Genomic DNA, 23,202 nt, shown 5'->3' on the forward strand with positions numbered 1-23,202 from the left:
TAAACGAGCAAATGTCATGCAAAAGGTACATGGCGAGTTAACTTCCTCGTAACAGACACAGACATAAAAAAAAAAACCCGTTACTGTAACGACAGTCGAAAAAGTATTCAATTCTCCCAACCTGTGTCTCTAAACTTTTCTCAAATCGCCGTGTCAGATTTCAAACATATGCATATGCATGACCAAAGAATACCACATTCCATCCGCAGACATAATATAGGTCTAAGAAACTATACTCATAGGTTCAAATTTTTGTCCTAATTAAATATACAGTCAGCTTTAAAAAATAGATAAAATTGTTTTAATCACGTAAACATTCTTTTTGTTCGGTTTCCTCCTCTCGGTAAATACTTTAAAAAGTTTGAGAAAAAGTAGTTCCGCGCTTGTAGTCCGGTGCCTCCAGCCCAAGCACCACTCACTTGTTATCTCTCCTCCCTTGTAATTTCATACGCGTCGGTGGACGAGCTTGTGCTACCGCCGCACGGATTATAGACAAGCAGTCCCGCCTAGAAGTCCGTGCAGTTGATCATGGACCAAGCGGCGTGCTAGTGGAGTTTGCACCCATCTCCTAGGCCGACAGAGCAGCGCTGGGAGTCTTGAAGCGAGCCGAAGGGAACCTGTTGGGACTTCGGCGGGCGAAAAGAGCCCGGCCATTTGTGCTGTTTGATTTTGTCTACCTTTCACCGTGTGAAAGGACTACCGCCTATAGAGCTCGTGTAGATATTTAAATAGAACAATGAAGAACAGACAAGTACTTGAAAGACACGTTTTCGTGTGTCTCTCACTTCTTTTAATTTTCTTCGCATATTGGGCAGATGCTGCGGTAAGTTTGCCAGTGCTGTACTGATTTTACTTGCTCCTTACTTAAAGACGAGATGTCAATGTTTCTTATCTTAGCAATTACATTTTTGAAACAGTCCATCTATAAAATGTCATTTCCTCCGTAGATCGGTCATAACTAGTAATTACAAGATCGTTTAACAGAATCTTCATGATGCTTCAAATAGGATCTAGCGTTACTCTCGTTAGTGAGCGTCGTTGAGCGACAATGTCACTGGGCCGCACATCCCGACCGCCAACAGGCCACATCAAAGAATGCATCACTTAGTAAGGAATTCGTAAAACTTGTACATTTGCTCCTGTTTGGTTGGCCGTTTTCTGACGTCATTCTTTATAAAAGGGAGATGTGTATTCCTTGTTATTTCTCATAATAGAAATTGTGGTTCAATTCGTTGATATTGAAGGTTCACATTTAATATGGTCACAAGATGAATATATCGTAAAAGGATTGGTGAAACATTATGACATAGTTTCAGTCAGTTTGTTGCTTCTAAAGACTGATATTAGAAAGTAAGTCGAAATAGTTCCTTGTCATGAAAATTTCCTTGTAATATGATAAATTGAAATGCCTTGGGAGAATGGAGGAAAAAAAAAAACAACAACCTTAATGTTAATAGACCCCTACCAAATTTTCATTCTGAAAATAGTTTTTAAATTCGATGTTGTTATTTCCTGTTATTTGACTACTTTTGATCAACTCTGTTGTGATTTGGACTTATTTATCTGCTGGTTGAAGTTGACCTAAATTGAGAGAAAAATATGAAGAAAACGCTAGACGAAAAGGGCTTTGCACTAAACAAAGAATGACTATGGTGCAAAGATTTGCCAGAGTCTGAAAATGCGACTACTGGTCATGCATATATGCAAATAGATGCGGAATAGGCGGGGCTTAGCCATCGCGATTCCCGCCCATTTGCCCATATGTGGACGGGGCTTGAACTCCGGCAGAAAGGGTCAGCCCTTTCGACGTGTGTTCACTAGATTTTGTATAGGTTCAGTGATGGGCGTACGATGGGTGTACAGAGATGTGGACAGGAAGTGCCTTTTGGATGTGAAGTGAATTGGATGTTTTAGACTTTAGTCATTAATTACAAATTTGGGGGCTCAAAATGGCATGCTTGGGATAGATTCTCAAGCACATGGGTGCAAAAATTATAGGAAGTTTAGCCCCTTATTGTGTATTGTAAATTTTAGCAAACATTGTTGTGTAAGTAGAGATTTATTTTGCTTTGTGTTTCAGTCCATCATTGGTTCTTTACACCATCCAAACCTGAATTATCAATTTTAGCTATCTTTGTTAACCTATCATTAGTTATTTATCTTCCTGCACATATTTTTTTCTGCTACATCGATGGAAAACTTTGAAGTCAAAACATGTTTTACATGTCAGCTGTGATGTCATTCTAAATCACTTGCTGTGTCCTCTTATGTGAGATACGAATGATGATTATTAGTTTCCTTGATCACATGAGTTAATCAGGCATTTTCTTGCTCTTCCACTTCCTTTGGCATACTCCTTTTCAAGCCATTCTCTCTCCTATAACCTGCTAATTATCGGTTTCCTCCTTCAATGTTGAATCCTTCCATCTCTAGCTTTAGCTATGTCTTGATGATGAGTGCATTATGGAATCAGGTGTTCTTCTGTTAGCGCAGCCACAGTGCGCTTGAGATATTTTTCCAGCCCCCAAGTTGTAGGATATACATTTAATGAATGAATATTCTTGGCAAGAAATAAGATTTCCGTAACTACAATCGATTCAATTTTTTTGAAAGTCTACCTCATGAACTACAATCAATTCCATTTATTGAAAGTCTACCTCACTTTCTGATGTAGTGATGCAATTGACAGTGAACCAACACTAAACACTGCTTTTGACTTGAGTGTAGTCCATTTTAAGGTAATTCACCGAGTTCTCATTCTGCTAAAAATTTGAATTCCTTCTACCGAACATTCATTTTGCAGTATTTAAGTATAATTGTTAGCTGCTATGTTTGTGTTTTTTCTTTAAATCTTGACAGTGTGTTTGAGTTATGTTAGATGAAAGAAAGCATTCCATCCCATGCCTCCAAATTCGATGATTATCAAGATGTCATTCAATGTATTTTCCCGTCTGCTGATGCCTGTCAACCAAATATTTGTTCAACTTAAAGGACAAGTTCACCTTCATAAACATAAGGATTGAGAGAATGTAGCAATATTAGTAGAACACATCATTGAAAGTTTGAGGAAAATCGGACAATCCGTTCAAAAGTTATGAATTTTTGAAGTTTTTGTGCACTAACCGCTGGATGAGAAGACTACTGCAGTGTATGAATAACTTAGATGTCACATGCGTACAACAATACAAGGAAAATATAAAGAGAATTTCACAAAATTTCATATGCTATGGGTAATATCATTCCCCCTGCCTTTAGTAAGAGGAAAGTCAAGTGGTCTTTTATTATGCGAAAAAAGTGAAAATATGTTGAATTTTCTTTACATTTTCTTTATACTGTTGTACGCATATGACTCACAAGCTGTAGTAGTCTCCTCATCCAGCGGTTCCAACATAAAAATTTTAAAAATTCACGACTTTTGCATCTATTGTCCAATTTTCCTCAAACTTTCACTGATGTGTTCTACTTATATTGCTGCATTTTCTCAACCCTTATGTTTATGAAGGTGAACTTGTCCTTTAACAATATTGCACCACTTTACCACGCCTGTCAACCAAATATTTGTTCAACTTAACAATATTGCACCACTTTACCAATGAACTCATGCTCCTTGACTGTGGGTTTATTTTCTTTTTTTCTTTTTCAGGGGTGGGGGGGGGGGTATTTTTAGGTTTTCCTGCCATCAGGCCTAGAGCTGAACACTATACAAGTTTTCCCAAGAGCCTGAGCCTAGTTAGGGCTGACGTTGTGGGGGCAAGCCAGATGGTACAAATTTTCTGGAGATTTGGAAATCCATCCCCCTTGTCACTTCACTTTGGGTATGGGTAAGAGTATGGTGGGAAGGAGCCACTACCTGTTAGGCCAAACAGGTTATCCATTACCTTGTTTGTAAAAGTTTGTAAGGAGTAAAGTAAAATGCTTGGGGAAAAAATATAAAAAGTGAGAGAAAACAGAAAATAAAGGTATGTGAAGTAAGCTCCCTCATGTACTTGGATGTCATGCTCACACCATCTGTTACTCTTTTTCTGTTGTTGATGCCAACATCTCCTAGCATAGCGGAAAATGAAGGGGGTTAATGTATGTTATCATTGGCAAATTAAGAGTGGAATGGGAGGGGAGTAGGAGTGAGGATAAACACAGGATGGTTGGTAGTCGGCACTTTTGCATCACTTTCAAGCATGTGAGGGCTTCTGTGCGGCAAGGACTTGTATGGAGAAAGAGAAGTCTTGTGTCTGGATTCTCAGAAGGAAAAAACAATATTACAAAATTTGTCAACAAAAACATGGGTGAAGTTACTTTTGAGCCTCACGGTCTCTGAAATCTGAAGTAGAAGTTTGAAAACTGCTGATTACATCCTAAGTAGTCACTTCAATCCTTATTTTTTTTTATTCCTGCTGTTACAAATGCGATCCCAACGTAATCAAGCTAGGAGCACTAGTATGATTTTTATATTTTTAGCACTGTCGCATATGAATTATGCTAAAAGGTGTTCTCCTACATGACTGGGAAATAGATGTGGAATATGGTGATAATGATTGTTGATGCTGAGACAAGCTAATCTGAGTTTACCAAATACCTGTGAATACTACAGAATAGAATTTGTAAAGGCAGCATTTAAAGGGATGGTACAGTATTGGTGGAGATGAAAATTGGGCTTTAACTTTTTCGCTAGATACCAAACTATAGTTTATGAAATAGTACAGAGCATACCACTTTAAGAGGAATTCAAAGTTTATTTGATAAAAATTGGGTTTGGAATAGCTGAAACATCCAAAAACAAAGTAAAACAAAATGCTCGTAATAAAATGTGGGTCCTACACTTTATTAGGATCATTCTGTTTTGGATATAATCTCAGCCATTTCAAAATCAATTTTCATCAAATAAACGTTGAAGTCCTCATGGAATTACATGCTCTTTCATATTTCATAAGAGGTTTCTCACTATCTCACCAAAAAATGATAAAAACCTGAAGTTAACAAAACTATACGATCCCTTTAATGCGATTAAACTACCTTTGAATAGTAAATCAAAGGTGTGGTATGTCTTTCTGGAGCTACTTGATTGACTTAAAACAAAACAAAACAAAACAAAAGTTGTGGGGGGGGGGGGGCTAGGTAAGATAGGAGTTGACAGGAGCTGTCAGAAAATGAAATATTGCGCATCACTGCAGCTGAAAATCAAACAGGATGTTCTCATGATATAGGTCAGGCATCCTTCATTCCTTTATGTTTATAACAGAGTAATCTCTGAAGTACATAGAAATGAAGGTAGTAAAGTTCATGCCCAAACCACCCACACTACATCATGGCTCTTTCTTCTGAAAAACTCCTCTCTCTCTCTCTCTCTCTCCTCTCTGGTCCTGGCAGTTTTGACTTTCTAACCCACATCTCTCTTCCAGTAAAAAGCAAAAAAGGGGACAAAAAGTTGAGACTGAAGTATAAATCACTCCCTTCTCTGACCCCACTATGACTGACCTACATGTATGTCATGTTGTTTGAGGTGATGGGGCTTGTGGGTAGGGCATAAATCTAACAAAATAATCTTCTCTGTTCTGCTTGAAGGACTTGTGAGGAAGAATATTAAGAGCAAGAAGGTCAGACTTTTCGGATTATGAACAATTTCTCTTGAAACTACACTGTAAACGAGCAATTGCTGCAGTAAAGGAGAAAAGTGATCATGTGAGGGTGATGTTAGCTCTAACACAGCATTTCTGTGTGACACAAACCTTGCAGTCTTCAGGGCAGTGCAAGTGCAACTAACTAATTTTTACAGGTTGGCCTTATTGTGCACAACTGTGCCTTGTGACCACAGAGCTCATGGGAGGGAGATATCCTTCTTTAAACATGAATGAATTGAGTCAATCAAAATTTGTGTGAAATAAGATGGAAGAGGAAGAGAATTACATCACCTGATTGAGCTATGTCACATGACTTCTACCATCTATTCAGCCTAAATGATGATATTTAGATATGGAGGTTTTATGGTGGGAAAATGTCTTCAAACGGATGTGAGGGCAGATCAAAATGATATTATTAGTGCATCTGAAAATAAATTATGTGTCACAAATTATGCAGCACCATTGTACAGAGATAAGATGACATGTTTCAAGTTGTTGTTTTTTCCGAGTGTCAGTCATCAAATTTTGATATGCAACACTGTCAACATTGATTTTGACTATAATTGATCCTCAGACCCATTCAAATCAAGTCAAAGCTGCAAGGACCTGTCATAGATTCACTAACTATCAGCAGAGAATGCAATATGACATTGTTTTTTAACATTTTACATAGGCCTACATACTGCAGAACAATATGAATTTAGCTGATAAAATATTGTGATCAAGATGCATGATAACATTTGCCATCACCACAAATTTGGAAGATGATCTGTCAGAATGAAGCTGCACCTGTTATATCTCAAGTCATGACACCATCCAAGAATGATAGCCCTTTTCCAGGCTGATGATGCATACATACATGCTTTTACTATAGTCCACTCAGCTGAGAAGTGAAACAAATGAAGTCAACCCTTGTCACAGTTTATAAGCTTACACTTGGGCTTCCATTTCAGGGACATATAATTGATTTGATGCTATGTTTAAAGGTTATTTTAAAGAGTCCAAAGAGAGAGAAATAAAAATGTCAGCGACTTCTGCTGCCCCATCACCTCTGATACCATCAAGCCAGCCAGGTTTAGGTGCACTGTTCCTCTGTGCAGTGCCATATTTCCTTGTTGTGGATTGTGAGATGGACTACATTTGGTATTTCAATGGCCCTCAATGATATGCCAGATGGCCAGTTAATGGAGGATGTAATATCCAGTGTGTCCTCCTCCCTCCCCTTTATACCCCACCCCAGCTCTCTTTACAGTAGATGAGGAATCTCAATGATTGAACTAAATGAGTTTCATGCACAGCTAACATATTTGTCAGATCTACAGTAGCCACATACATAGACTATAGATGTATGCCCCCTTTCCTAAGTCTAGTAAAGAAAAGGGGTGGGGTATGAGAGGGTAATTGTTTTGAAGGAGAAGTGAAAATGTCAGGGCTTTTCCCTGGTGTACTTCAGAGAATAATGTGACAGGGATATAGGCCTACATAGCTTATGTCACTACCTCTCTCTTCATGAGCTGGTTATCATCAAAGCCTCAAAGGTAATGCCAACCATACTATCACTCAGAATGGCAACCTAGGTATGTTGTGGTCAATAAATTGATTGCCATGGAATTTGAAGAATGACAGTCATTTATACTTAATCTAAGTGATGACAGCTGGTCTAAACTCTGGTTTCTTGAAAAAGAAGACCATGATCTGAATCTGTTTGCTTTCATTGTCATCAACCAGAATTCATGAGAATTGTAATACACATTTAGGCCTACTGGTAACTGAAATACTGTCACACACAGACCCGTATCAAAATAAACGTATTCATGGAGAAATTTGGGAAACTTCACAAAGTTGCAGTCCCCTGTTTAGATTTGATTAACCCAAAGAGGTATCACAGACCAATGAGACCCTTGCAAGATTGTGATTTGGTGTAGGCCTACATGGGTGTGGTGGAGAACCAACTGAAAAGAGAATCACAACAGTGTGAGATGTGTCCTGTGACTGCTAACAAAATATATGAGATTGAGCTATTTCCAAGCAGCAGGTGTCTTTTTTTGTAAGCTTTGGCAGGGCTTGAACTAAGGAGAAGGGAGTCTCTTCCTCCTACCTGCTTGAACCACATAAAGAAATATAAACATAACAAACATGAAGATATGTTAGACTTGTGTGTTCATTGTAGGTCCATACTCATAAATGAGTTGCATGGATGCCAACCAGTAGGATGCAGCTCTTGGTTTACTCCTGGTGTTGGTATCAAGTGACCCTGTGGTTTATAGTAGGCAGGAGGTGGATGAAAGGGGGTGATGGCATGGGTGTGGTATGCTAGGAATGGACCATGTTATCAACCCATCCTAAAGGGGTGTGGATGATAGATGGGATGGGGTGGGGTGGGGGTAATGTGAGGGGGATGGGGAGTGGTATTGTTGGGGATGGGATGTAGTATTTGCTGGTAGAGGAAAGTTTGGTACAGGAGGGTGATGGCATCATCTAGACACAATCTTTATTTTCTTTTTCTTTGTTTTAGCAGGATGGAAGGTAAGGAAGGATAATGTACAATGGAAGATAAGATCTTGTTCATTATGGCATTGTAGACCTGGTAAATGTGGTATAGGAAGACAAGCATAGGAGAAGCAAAATTGCCTGCTGTAGGCATATGGGGAAAATATTTGCTTTGCTCAGCTGCCCTGAAGAACAGATATAGCGATGTGTTGGCGGGCTGAAGACAGAAGGTTGAGGTGAATGACATCATATGAATGCAGCGTGCAGACTCTTTCTCATATGGAGGAATGTGTAATGCAGAAATTTATTGGAATATATACACTATAGGCTGTGATGGTTATTAACTTCTAATATCGGTGGGAGGTGGATGGTGTGAGGTTTGTTTGTTTGTTTGTTTGTCTATTTTTTTCTCCCATGATGGAAGTTCCACTCTGGAATTTGTGTTATAACTTGGCTCATTGCAAAAAGATGTGGGTGCATTAATTTTCATGAAATCAAATCACCAGAAACTATGTGCACACTGAGTCTATTAATACTGGACCCCATTGAAACAAGCTACATGGTAATCAGACCGTTCCCTCTACATAGTAAGCATAAACACTCTGCCCCTCAGATAGGACATAAAATGGAGGTCCCATGAGTGAGAGAGTCACAACTCATGCATGTGAATAGAGATGCCACTTCAGTCATTCATTGCAAATAGCAGGGTGCATAACCTAGTGAAGTGGTCTACCTCACATCCAACATCCATGGAAGACCAACTAGTACAGCTGAATATGGGTTACCCAGTCATCTTCTCAGATGGAAAATGAAACAAACAATGACATAAAAACCAGAGGGAAACAGTGTTGGGAGTCTTGCACTTGTTTCATTGAGTCATGGATATCCACTGTTTACAGCACAGCAAACCTCATGGGAGAATCATTTACAAACAGAGAATTTAATGTGCTTGACAACTTGAGGCAGTTAACCCACCTTACAAATCCTTTAAAATGTCTGGAAATTCCTTCTCACTGAATTTTATGGATATCTATAGCTTTAAAGGAGTCCCCAATTTCCACCCAACAGGGCGCGTAAAGGGGCAAGTGAAGGTCTTCAGTCACTGAAGTTTGGCCAACTAAGAGAACAGGTGTGGCCCAGGTGTGACCTTACTTGACCTTTCTTCTTGACTAGTCTGTGTGAAAGTATGCACCTTTCCAAAGCTGTGAATTCTTCAGGTGCAGCTTGTAAGAATGATGATATGACACAAAATAAAGCCCTAAAACAATATTTGTGAGCAATTTTTGTGGTTAACCAGTATGAAGCTAAATGTGTACTTTTCGTGGGGGCTCACTCAACCCACCCAATAATGAAGAAGAGTATTCAATGAAGGTAGTGCATGAAGTTATGTCAATTAAAGTAGTAAGAGTTAGGGATGCGGTTCCATTGAGAGAAATATGAGATCTTAGATGAAAGAGGTGCCAAGTACGCAGGTCACCTCCATTACAAGTAGGTCCCACATGCAACATTGTGTAGATCTAACAAAGTCTTAATGGACATTCTGGCAGCACAAACCTGTCAATGATATCAGTTCCCAACAAAAACAGACAGCGACAGAATTCCGTAATGTATGAAGGCTTGTTTTAGAATGCAGAAAGATTTCATGACTTTTTTGTGACCCTAACTAATCCCACCTACATAGGCCTTTATCATATCTAAAACAAAAAAAGATGAAATTTCCATCATTCTTCGCCTGCCTTGGAGAATAGATCATTGGTTCTGTTGATATAATTAAGTACACTTGTAGCATGTGATCTTTCTTTGTTATGGTCTGAATGATGTAGACTATTTGACCTCAAGTGACCTCAAATATTCTGGTAGATGGTGTTTTGTTTTGTTTTTGTTTTTTGTTTTTCCATCAGCTTGATTGAACTACCTTGAACTGCTATTGTCTTGTGCTACTCCAAATGCTCTTTTTTGTTTTAACCAACCAAAGTATGAGACCACCCTTTGTATCAACCCTGTCCAATGGCAAAGGAAATGTGTTTTCCATTTGACTCACGCAGCTATGACAAATCAGAAGCAGGCTTGTGAAGCAAAACTCTGGTTTCTTTAAACTGAATGACCACTGTTAGTTCATTTTACTGACCTTTCAATGACATTTTGATATACCTCAGCCCCTAAAGGGCTTTTTACACTTGTAAAATTTTGCTTAGCCCCGGACCAATGGTGGGGCTAAGGGGGGGCCTTAGCCCCACCGTTGGTACGGGACTATCCTTAGCCCACTTTCTGTTTACACTCGTTTTTGCCAAAGTGGGCTAGCCCCACCGATAGTACGGTACTATCTGGCCCTGCAAAATAGCAGGGGTTAGCACCGCAATTGCGGTGCTAGCCCCGCAATTGCGGTGCCAAGCAAGTGAGTGTAAACAGAACGAAAAAATAATCCTGGGCTAAGCGACGGAGACGAAGTCCGACCCTCACTGACCAATCAGAAACGAGGTAATCAAGTGCTGCCGGTGCGTGCGTGAACGTGTACAGTACACAGCGTAATTATGAATATTCATGTGGTTTGGAAAGTCCGGGGCTAAGAAATACGAGTGTAAAAAGGTCAGTTTTCTCCTTAGCCCCCTACAAGAGATAGTACGGGACTAATTGGCCAGTGTAAAAAGCTGAAAAAATTGGTACGGGATAACGATAGTCCTGGGTCAGAGAAAGTCCGGGGTTAAGAAACACAAGTGTAAAAAGCCCTTAAGACTTAAAAAATGTCACAATGATGTTAAACTCTTGAATGTTGTGACATATGAAGTGCAACAGTGTGCTTAATTAATTATTCAAAGTTTCCAAGTTGTCATAAATCTGGATTTTCCATTTGTGCCTAGAGAAATGCATTCCTTCCTTCTTGTGTACCAACTGTTTAATCATGTTTGCCTCATTATCTTATTTTATTTTTCCAGGCCTGTGTAGGATGCCTATCAGCAACGTGTATATGCAATGGAACCAAGGGGGAGAGGGTGAGTACTATTTAGTCTACTGTAAAATGAGGAATGTTCTCATGCATTTTAATTTCGTGAATTTCGCAAGAGCCAAGATTCGCGAAATTTAAATGCTTGTGAAAGTTCTTGTCTACACTACATTGTATATGCATTGAATGTTTCATGCCGCGAAAAAAATCGTAATTTGCAAGGGAGAGACTCATGACTCACATCATGAGCTCCTTAATATGGAAAATGAAAGTATGTGAGGTCTCATGTTACCATGCAATTATTGTATAGTATAACTATTGTATATGCCATGTATTTTGCGAGTCTGAATTTTCGCGAATCGGGAATTCCCGACGATTTCGCGTGTGATTAAATTCGCGATTGTGGAGTCCGGAACTGAACGGAGAAATGTATCATATGCATACGTCACATCCACATCGGGATCAGAGTCAATATTTTTGCGTGTCTTTAATTTTGCGAATAGCACCTGACTCGCGAAATTCATGAAAATAAAAATCTCGCAAAATATTCAGTGTAGGCCTATACAGTATTATTAGGATGTTGTGTCTGAATGGTGCCATATCAATACATCGTATCCCGTTCAAATCGGTGTGTGCGAAAGCACAGTTAAAGTGTAAGTCCCGTGGTAGCTTGCTGACAAGCACTTACAATTTGGTACTGACAACACAGAGTACATCCAAACTCGAACACAAACACCTACATGTTTACCAGTTCATATACATTTCAGATAGTCCACAAATTACGTTGTCGAGATACTGTATACGCCATATATTTCGCGAGTCTAAATTTTCGCGAATCGGGAATTCTGACAATTTCGCGAGTGGTTAAATTCACGATCGTGGAGTCTTGTACTGAACGGAGAAGTGTACACGCGTACGTCACATTCACATCAGGATCAGAGTCAATATTTTCGTGTGTCTTTAATTTCGCGAATAGCACCTGACTCGAGAAATTTGCGAAAATAAAAGCCTTGCAAAATATTCGGTGTATACAGTAGATCGACAACATAATTTGGAATTTTGCTCTGTGGATTCCAGAGAGAATGAAATTTTGACATTGAAATGAGCAAGATGTCTTCTTGTTTCACTTTAGGAGTTTTACAGAATATTCACACATCTGTTGCTTGTTTTGGATGATAACATTCAAAACAACTTTGTCCGCATGGTAACTTCTCCCTGATAGAATTGTTTTCTGTCTACCTCTGATGGACTTGACAGTTGCTGGACGATTACAGGAGCTGGTCTGTCATGGTCATTAGATCTGACAGGGTCCAGGTGGGGGTGGTTAGTCCCAATTTTATTCTATTTTTTTTTGGGGGGGAGGGGGAGATCAGGTGTTAATGTTGACAGTCGGTAGAGACAGTATTGCTCGCAGATACCAGCTCTACTACAAGTAAATTGTATTGTTGGTTTTTGGAGAGGAACTCAGTGAAATTCTATTTGCACTGCAACTCAGTGCTCTGAGAAAATCACAACGAACTACCCAAAATATTCATGGATGAAATATTACATTGAATTGCGTTGTTTAAGTCTTTCTTCTTTTTTGCACAAAGAACGACTGAGAGGTAAAATGATTTGAAGTTCAAGGATGTTTTTGATTCCTTGCGACCACAAAACAAAACTAAACTAGGATACTTTATACTTCAGTGTTTAACAGGTGTATGTCAGTGAAATTTCATAGAAATAAGGTAGCTTTCTGAACAGGCTAGATTGAGTTATAGGTTACGATGATTGTCTTGGTTTTAAGCAAGCAATATTTGATTTCACAGTTACACTCATAGCAAGGGATTGCAAGGAATTTTCAGCAGAAGCATTTGTATGTTGCGCATTTTGTTTCTGCAATTTCACTTCCAAATGGCACACAAGAAAACAATGATTGTGAGGTATAACTATAGACCATTTCTGATGTGCTGTTAAAGTTCAAAGTCCACCCAAAGTGCTCACGGCTTCTTGCTCCACAGTTGGTTGTCATCGCAAATTACTGGTGAAATTGAATTTTGTCGTCCATTGATGCGATTGAGTCGAATGCAACTCACAAGGGTAGCAGAGAACCAGCCCCAACCCGCTGGGAGAGCAGCAGCAGAGGAATTAAGGAGGATGCCGTGGGGTGTGGAGTTTGGGTGTCAGATCGCAAAGAGACGTGCAAATTCAGTTACCACGACTGAACACTCTATTCTCTTGTATATCATGTCAGTGAAGTCAAAGCCAGTGATTACCTCTACAACTCCCCAGACCATTTCCATGTCTATTGAAATATCCCTATCGCCAGTGAATTAGATGTCATTTCAACAGATGATATAATAGCCTTTTAGTTTACCCCACCAAGCTCAAGAAAGATGGAAGGATTGTTACATACATCAGGGTGCTACATAAGCATTTGCCCGATTGCCAGGGGAAAGTGAAAATCAGCTACGTTCAAGTGTTTTTGAACAATGGGATCAAATGCTTGCCCGAATTTGGCAAGGAAAAAGTTTTGAAGCCACCTTTTTTGTTTCACTTATTCCCCCTAATAAACCCACAAAATCAACCATACAGAAGCCCAAAGATAATGGCTGTTTAGTGATGCAACACACTTCAATGTCATTTCAGCAACTTTCCAACAATTACGTAAAGAAGCCCCAATGCAGTGCAACGGCAACACTTGATCAGACCAAGTTTGTTGCGCTATTGTAAGTGTGTGAATCAAAGTGTGCTGTTTATTCAAATGATGGAGATTGTGTATTTAAAGCTCTTGACTTACACATGATTTTCTACATCATTTCGTTATATTTTGGATGTTCTTTTCGGGCAAGTAAAATTTATGTTCGGGCGAGTGTTTTGCAGCAAATTTGAAAATCTGCTTGCCCGACCAGACAAGTGGTAAAATAAAGTTATGTAGCACCCTGCATACATATATGTCAATTGTCTAGGCTGTGCCCATGAGAATGTGAGATGAAATATATCACATCATGAGACCTTGTTTTCTTATCATTTTACAGCAAGTACGATGACATAGCTGTAAACTATTATCAAAACTTAGTAACTATTATTAATTTTAGCATGTGACTACTGTTTTGGCCTCTTAAAATTCTTTTATTATGTGCGCTTTTGTGCAAAACAACACGCTATCAGTAATTTTCACGAGAATGATGAGTGAATTGCACAAAGACATGTCGGCAGCTCTACGATGAGTTATTTTTAGAGGGGTCACACATTTTGTAGCAAGAGGGTCATTCACCTGGCACGCTGAAATTACTTACAGATGTCCTGAACAAAGAGAATGAACTCTTTGCATTATGATGTACATTGTATGTGCATGATACGCGCAATCTTCACATGTGAATTTTTGGTACGCTTTTGGTACCCTTTTGGAGCACATCAGGAAATGGTTTGAACACTTTTGGCTGGGTTCAGTTCGTAATGGTACACTGGAGGAGCGTTCAAGCATTCCTCTGGCACGGATTCGGTATGGTTCGGTTCGCTCTATGAGAGCGCTTGAATGCACCCTTGATATTGAGTTATCCAAGGTCAAAGGGCATTTAAAAATGTGAAAAGAATGTCAAACGTTACCTGATGTGTGAGCAAATAATAATGCAAATGCTGCTGTGTAGTTCATAGAATATCTCATCCTAGTACTGATGCCAGGTATGAATGAGGGCCAAACTGGTTTTGTTCCTGTCTTTGAACAGACCTCTGAAGTTGTTTTTGTGTACGAAGAAAAAATGAAGAAAAGAAATAAAAGAATAAAGAGGGTACTCCTCCCTCCAATAGCTATGTTGACAGATATGGTCCAGGAAGGAAGAAGGATGTCTGTAATGGCTGCCTTCTCTCTGACCTAACACTTGTTGAATTGAGCAAAATAGAATCTAAGTCATAGGAAGAGGAGATGCATGCAACATAAAGCCTTGTTATGTTTGTGTACGTGTGTTTGTTAACCACATACCTCCTCCTCCTCCTCCTTGGCTTTTCTCTCATTGCTACTTTGACCCACAATGACTCCTCTTACTTCTCTTCCTGGCTGGATGCTCAATTCCTTCAGCTTATTTTTGCAGGGCTGCATAAACTTCCCATTCGGACAGGGCGTTGGATGGGCCAGATGTCTTGTAGTATCATCTTCTAGAACAATTTATCATGTGTGCCAGGGAGGTGAAATTTGTGTCTTGGTGGGCACTGTTAGATGGAATGTGGAGGATACAATCAATTTTAATATAAATAAAGGATGATGAAAAACTCACAATCAATTACAATACACAATCATTTCAAGAGGAAGTGTGCCTTTCTGAAACAAGTGTATGGAGTCAATAATACAGAATAATCAGTGAAACAATCCATGACATTTGCAGAAAATATGACAATCCATTCATTTCAAAAGCTGAAATTTTAAATTCATTATTAATTCCAATTGTTGCCTGTTCGCAGTATAAATCTACAACAATTTGTGATGTCACACTAATAGACTGATGTAAAGAAGATATAAAGGTAGTGTCACAAATATTTGTTTTTCTCGTGCATTGAATAAGCACACGACCTGGTTGCTGTTCATTTTCCTTATATCAGTAACAGGTAATGGGAACATTCACTTTTTATTAATAATGGACATTTGTACAATTATCTTATAGTTTCTCTACAAAGAGAAAGCAAAACACATTGCTTTCTGCATTCATTGAATCCAGTGTGTTTGGAGTGTGGTGTTATAAGGAGAGTCATCCACAGGAAAAGAGTCATTTTTTCTGTTTGGGAGGGACACCTTTTACCATTAATCTAATTTTACATCTTTTCGTAAGATCTTTAATTCAAGCCATTTTATTTGTCTCAGGAATTCCTGAAATCTATTCCAATTCAAAGAAATTTACATGCAAAAAGTAAATGCTTAGATACCTAAAGAAAAATGAAGTCTGCTTCCTGGAATCCCTTGTAATTAGTACACCATGCAGATTATAATATCACCCCACCAAGTGAAGTTTTGTTGAGGTTTAGCCAGTGAGATTAACATCTACCTGAGATTATTGGTATGGCCTTGCTATATCCTGTGTGCATTCAGCCATCGCACTATCAGCTGCATGCTTGGCAGTTGTCCAATAATACAGTGTATTCTTCCAATATCTCCTAGGCATGCTTAGTATACATTACAATGTCTTTCTGGCTTTTGTTTTTGTTTTTGTTTTTCAAATAAAAAAGATAGTACCATGCTATGAGCCACAGCACTCTGTCTTATCATTGTAGCCAACATGTCCCTCAAATAAAATCTTTTGACACATGTAAATGAAATATCTGTAGCCAAAGTTTGGAGATACTTTATTCAGCCATTGTAGAATGGAGCAATGTCAAATTGTGTGGCCCACAAAGGCAATGAGGTGAATATTTCTGCACAAATTCTTGGAGCAAACATATTGTTGTGTGCATGGGAGAAAGACGTGTTATAAACATAGTTCAAAGAAAGTGTGCCCGGAAGAACAACGCAAACACTGGCAAGGCCCATAAGTGTAACACGCGCCTTGCTTGCATTAATGTCTTTCTCCCGGACACACCTTCTGTGAATCATGTACATGTATGTTGACATCGTTGTCACGGGCACATGATGATATGGGGCATGTGAACACTAAACACGAGTGTTTAACACCACTGTTTAGTAATACTTGAATAGCAAATATGAAAGACAAATGATTTGTCTTCTTGGAGTTTGACAGTGTTTGCAATCCATTCGTTCAGGTGCATTTACATTGTACAATTTGTACATCAATTAAAAGTGTCAATATTATGGCATGTTGATTGCTGGGATGATAAAAAGCTGAATGGTAAAGATGGTTTGGATTATTCCATTTTAGGAGTAAAATTAGAGAACTTCATAAAATTGCTTGATGTAGCTCTCAATATAACATGCTATGAACTGAGCTTATAGCTGATGCAAGCATATAAAGTTTCTTTGTCCAATCAAGTATTCAACTGAATGGCCCACATGGCTCAAAGACTCTTTTTTTTTGTGCAAAATGTTGTGCCATGAACATCTAACCTTTGAGTAATGTCAGAAATAAAAATGCTCATCATTTGTAACTGTTTTGATGACTGTTAATAGATCCACAGACTCATAATTTGACCCACTGTTTGCATCCAAAACTTCACCACACATTATATGACAAAGCAATTCAAAGTCAGTGAGTCTTTGGTCAGCAAATATCATAACCTACCAGTAGTTTAGAGAGAGAAGTGTGATTAGGATTTGGTCAGGCAAAGTTTGACCTCTGTTGCTGCAGGCAATGTCATCTTAGGGTGAGAGAATTGTATCAGGGTCAGGCAGTGGGTCAGGCATGGTGTTAAATCCTCTTGGTAACCAGATCATTTTTTTGAAGCCGTGCACCTTCTGTCTTTAGGCAGAAGTTTAAACCTCTATTTTTTTCCAGTCCACCTTCATGAAGAGATGACTTATGAGGAGTTGCAAAAATGAAAATTGACAGTAACAAATGTGACACTAAGCATTAAATTTTAATGCTGTTCTTCTTTATATTTATTTTTTGAGGGGATTTAACCTCCTTTTCTTAAAAGCTTAAAGGGATCTCTCTTGCCATGATACATGAAGACTAATCAGCCTCAGTGGGCCATGATGAATCAGCTTTTGATTGAAAAGTCTCATGATACCTGGCTGAATCAATTTGAAACTCATACTATATAACTTATTCCATCCTTAGATTGTTGCATCCAGATGTCCACTTGTAATCACGGAAGAAGACTGTAGCAAACCGCAAACCCCCAGACAGATTGGGTTGTGCTGTCCCTGACCAAGGTGGTTGTTGAATCTGCATCCGTCTCTTCCATTGATGAAGAACCCCTACCAGGCAGCCTCCAGCAGTCTGCCTATTACTCCACAAAAAAAGAAGAAAAAAAATTCTCCAGCAATCTCTGAAATGTTGAAAATGATGACCTGAATATGTCCATCTTTGAGATCCATTAACTTTGATTCTCATGATCGTAGAGTAATTAAGGCATCATTGTACATAGACTGCTTATGGAATGGCTCTAGCTTGCATTTCCCCAAGATCTGAATCAAATTTTCTGTGATGGATTATTGTGTATCATCACATTACATGTAATATAGCTCAAGTCACACAAAATTTTTCTTATCCAGTATACGTCTCTTAGGGTCATTGACTTGCAAACCAACAAAGTTTCAATATCAATGTATATTTTATTACTCTGTGAATACCAATTGACCTTCTGGCTACAAATTCTTCTAAAATCTGGGCAAATTTTCTTGCTGTGTAAGAGCCTCCTTTGCCTGTTTCTGTCCACAGTATCAAAAGGAAGTGCTGTTTGGTTTCCTTAGAACACACAAGTAGATTACAGATGTACGTATATCAATGAGACCACATTAAACCATTCCTTTTGTTGCTGTCACGGATTACATTTTGTGAAGAGAATGGGAGCAGATTAGACAAGCATTAAACAAGATGAGATTAGTTTCTAATGGACACTACTTGTATTTGATAGCAACATATCCAGAATCATTCAGAAGACAATAAACTGATGAGCAGCTGATGTAGAGCTGAATACATCATCCTATAATCTGACCAGAAAGTCTTGTTGAATAGAAGACCAAACAATTTCTTCCTCCTGACCAAGAAGCCTTGACCAGTGTAGTGTTGTTGTTTTTTTCTTTCCCTCTTTTGTAAAAAATAGAGGAGGCTTGGACAGATGTGTAGACAGCGTGGGAAAAAAGGCTGCGTTTATCTAAAAACTTTTTGAGGCAGAATCACGATCCTAAACGCGTTTGAGGCATTTTCAGGGGTTAAATAAACGCTACCATGTTTTCAAACACGTTTAGAAATGCCGTTTCGAAATGCCTTTCAAAGGGCGTTTTGAAACACGTTTGAGACCACCATTGCCGTTCTGTGAGTAGATAAACGCAACACTGTTTTGAAACGCGTTTATATCTCAAGGTCAAATCCCAGCTTTTTCCGGTTGTGCTCTCTACCCATTATTAGTGTGTGACTGAGGAGGCACGTTTGGTGGTAGTCCTATACAAACGGCGCAAAGTGACACCACTCGAATCGTGATTGTATATATGATGGTTAGATAAACACGGCTCCCCAAGAATTGCATTTCAAACCACGTTTGCAAACACCGTTCCAAACGCGTTTTGAAACGTGATTCTCTCTCTCAAGTTAGATAAACGCAGCCTTTAATAGTCTCATGTGCAAGGAGCACCAAGTCACTGTACACTGGGAGTTTGAAAGGGCTGCTGTGGGTATAATAGGCCTTTTAGACTCACAGAAACTTGTTTGTAAACATGTCTACAAACATATTTCACGTTATATTTAAGTGATATTTTTTGATAAGTCTGAAAGCAAAGTTATATCATGTAGTCAGAATGATTTGACTTTCAAATCGCAGTTGAAGAGTAGGAGCGCAGTTAAACCTTGTTGCATTGACTTTTGCCATGGTGTGTGCATGTATTTTATTAAGTGTATCCAGAATTGCATGTTTGACAGAATATGGGGTTTGTGCTACAGATTGTGTGTGGAATGTCAGCCAAGTGAACTTGCAAGTCACAGTGTGGAATGAAATTCAGTTCAGTACTGCTAGTGAAGGCTCTGTAAGTTGAAATTGGCTGTGAAACATTAAAGGTCCTACAAGAAACATGAGGACAAACAAGGAATTGCTTGCAAGTCTTAGCATTTGATCACATCTATGCATGGTTATAAACATGGAGATGTGGCTCATGTGTTCAGGGGGGCATTTCATGACGCAGTTTGTCTGACAAAGTTGTCGGACAAATTCGCTCTCAGCCAATCAGATGCAAGGATTTCGGTAGCTTGTAACAGTTCATCAGAAAATCCGACCAAAACGCTTCATGAAATGCCCCCCCCCCAGATTCTCTGTATATACACTTATCTCTACTCCCCAGGGTCATACATGAATCCTTCTGTCAAATCTTATTACTCTATCTTGGAGTTCAAATGCTTTAAAGGGGAAATCCAGTCCAAATATAATACCCCTTTCATAAACTCATCCTCCAATTATCCGCCTAAGAATAACATCGAGGACATTTCAATAAAAAATGCGTTCACAAACTCTGAAAATTATCCGCATTATTTTTACGAGTGCCCGTCCAGAAAAAGGCGGATAATCGTCATGGTGACTGCACACGTCCCTCCTGCAGGAAAGACAGGTGACGTTTGACCGCACCCCGGCAATTATCCGCATTATTTGGGTTTGCGTTCATAAACTCCAAATCTGGTCCCGATGCTGCTATTATGCAGATAATAGAAGCGCTGGTCGAAAAAAAGCGGATTATTCTTCCCCCGCTCCGATTTTACAACCAAATGATGCGGATATTATCTGCATTATTGAGTTTATAAAAGGGGTATAAGTTAGTCTGATAAGAAAGAGTAAGATATTGTGAGTTCAAACAGTAAAATTTAGATCAAAATCGTGTGAAAAATATTTCATCTTCAGTAATTACACCTGTTTATGAGTTGAAGACATTTGCAGTCAGACATTGGATGCTGGTCTCAGCAGGAGAAAAATGAAATACAAACTGTAGTTTGAAAGTCAAATTTTATACCTGCAGCAGTGCTCCCAATGTAAATCTAATGGTATGAAATTATGGATCACTAAAACTAGAGTAAGGTAAGAATGGTGGTTGCAAAGATTGTCATGATTGGCACCTTCTCTTTCGATAGAGACGGACTACCTTTATATGTCTTTGTTTTTTGAGAATATTACCTTTAAAGGGGATGGTTAGTAACTGATCAGTGGGAATCAGTGGGAATGCTGGGGGATGATTGTTCCAATCCTTGTGGGATTTATTTAAGAGTACATTATATATAGGACCTATCTATTGTGTGAAAATTATTTGCTTCAGAATGGTCTCATATTCAAGTAATGTGCAATTTAATGTTAACGATCGCCCCGTCACTGTACAGGCATGCTAACCTGGAAACATTAAATTGCACATTACTTGGATATGAGACCATTCTGAAGCAAATGATTTTCACACAACAATAGATATATAATGTACTCTTAAATGAATCCCACAAGGATTGGAACAATCATCCCCCAGCATTCCCACTGATTCCCACTGATCAGTTACTAGCCCATCCCCTTTAATATATTTTTCATGTATAGAGATTTGGAGCTCCTTTACATCGATGAGTCATGCACTGTGTATTTGCCCTTGTCCATGAAGAGTATGGAGTGAAAGTATTTCTTTCACATTTTAAAGGATTGAAAATTGGCATTGATTTCATAGATCCTCCCCCCCCCCCCCCAAGATGGATAACCTGCACCTAAGAACCAGAGATCTGTACTCAACAAGATACATGCAATATGTTGTATCTAGCTCTACTGTGAAGAATGTGGATTTTTGTCATACCGTCACAATTCAGAATGTTCTGTTAGAACAAATGGTGGGTGGGGTGAGAAGAAACTAAATGTCAAATTAACAAGTTTTCCTTGTTTTTTTTTCTTTCCTTCCCCCCACGCTAGTCACAAGAGAACTGAAACCCTAAACAACCAAAAAATGTGTCTAGACATTGTCCCACAGTCTAGACAAGATGGAATGATATTTGCATCAGTTCTGCCTGAAGTCATCATTGATTTGTTTTAGAAACCCATTTCTTTTATATACCGGTATTATATTTTACTACTGGCTGATTTGGAAAAGCATTTAGAAAGTACCATCTTCCTGCCCTTCCTATGTGGATGGCTCTGAAATTTATATTCTGTTGACTTTTTGCAAGGTAATGGTACTTTGTTAGTGGATAAGACGCCCCCACAGTTGCAAGTACAATGTTTACAAGAACAATACCAGAAATCTCTATACTTAAAAAAAAATGCTTCGTGACTGTCCTGTTTTAACAGTGGTGTTGACATGTACTGTGTCTCCTTCATGGTTTCCTGTGATGCAAAATTATTGCTACAAAAACAAACTGGAACTGTAACTTTGTCTCATAAAATTGTGGCCTTTTGATGATTAAAGCTGCAACTTCTCATATAATTTTTGTTCAGGTGGGCCAGCTCAATAGTTTTCATGTGGAAATGTTTGTTTGTCTTAAAGAATGACTTCACTCTCTGAAAAGCTTTGCATTAAAACTAATGCATCAGTAAAAATCAAAATTAAAGTTTGATTTTCCTTGAAAAAAAAAAATGATTTCAGTTGCCACCCACATGTAATGAAACATTTCTGCTCGAAAAAAGTTTTTAACAAACATGACACTGTCGTCACATCAGAGTAGTGGCATGTTTGGAGATGAATTCTACATATCTTCATGCTTTGAACTGCCCTAGATATGCAATCATGCAGTGTATTTCTAGTCCTGCTATTCAAAAATACAAAGTGAATAAGAGTAAGAAGGAAAAAAAATGTGTCTAGAATCTGTAATATTCTGAACATTTTTGATATGCCCAAGTCCAAAATTTCAAAATTTTCTTGCAGGCACAGAGCTTAACCAATAGAAAATCATGCAAAGACAATCTACAGCTTAGGATCACTATGACCCAAAGATAGTACAACATGCAGAGTGCGCTGTGAACACTGAAATATCATCTTTGCTATGTACCAAAGTCACACATACCTTGCACTGTCTCATTCAAGGTAAGCAACCCTGATGTAGTAGCCTCAAAAAGATGGTCAGGATGTGAGGGTTTTAGAGGGTTAATAGGATCCAAGATTTTGAGGACCAGGGTCATGCGGGGAGTGTTTCCAGGGTAACAGATGTACACATGTAGCATAGGATCTGGAGTTGAAATTAAAGATGCATTTATCTGAAAAAATTCTGAGGCAGAATCACAATCATAAACACGTTTTTCGGTATTTCTAGGCAATTGATAAACACAACTGTGTTTTTAGACATGGTTAGAAACACCAATTTGAAACACCCCCCAAAAGAGGGCGATAAAGCACGTTTGAGACTACGATTGTCTTTCTTCAAGGAGATAAATGCAATGCTGTTTCGAAATGGTTTATATCTCCAAGCTGCCCAGGTCAACGTCCGGCTGTTTTTGGTTAAAAAAGAAAAGAAAAGAAAAGTGTATGTCATTTTTCTTTCGTACTCATTGTTAGTGCGTGAATGATGAAGGCAGGGTTTGGTGGTATGCTGTTGACCTCTACTTCCTGGGTCAAATTGCGCAAAGCAGGTGTGC

At 38.8% G+C, this 23,202-nt stretch overlaps 1 protein-coding gene across 1 annotated transcript in view; it reads left to right on the top strand.

Moving 5' to 3' along the window:
• The first annotated feature begins 453 nt into the window (after positions 1-453).
• Positions 454-23,202, top strand: part of LOC139711882 (uncharacterized) — a 71,310-nt gene continuing 48,561 nt past the window's right edge. The window contains exons 1-2 of the mRNA XM_071623730.1: positions 454-823; positions 11,039-11,095. Coding sequence (XP_071479831.1) covers positions 737-823; positions 11,039-11,095 — 144 coding nt within the window. The 5' untranslated portion in view covers positions 454-736. The remainder of the gene's footprint in view (positions 824-11,038; positions 11,096-23,202) is intronic.

The sequence above is a fragment of the Diadema antillarum genome, unplaced genomic scaffold (genome assembly GCF_040938485.1).
Source record: "Diadema antillarum isolate AM-2024a unplaced genomic scaffold, OU_Dant_1.0 seq00001725_RagTag, whole genome shotgun sequence".
Lineage (NCBI taxonomy): Eukaryota > Metazoa > Echinodermata > Echinoidea > Diadematoida > Diadematidae > Diadema > Diadema antillarum.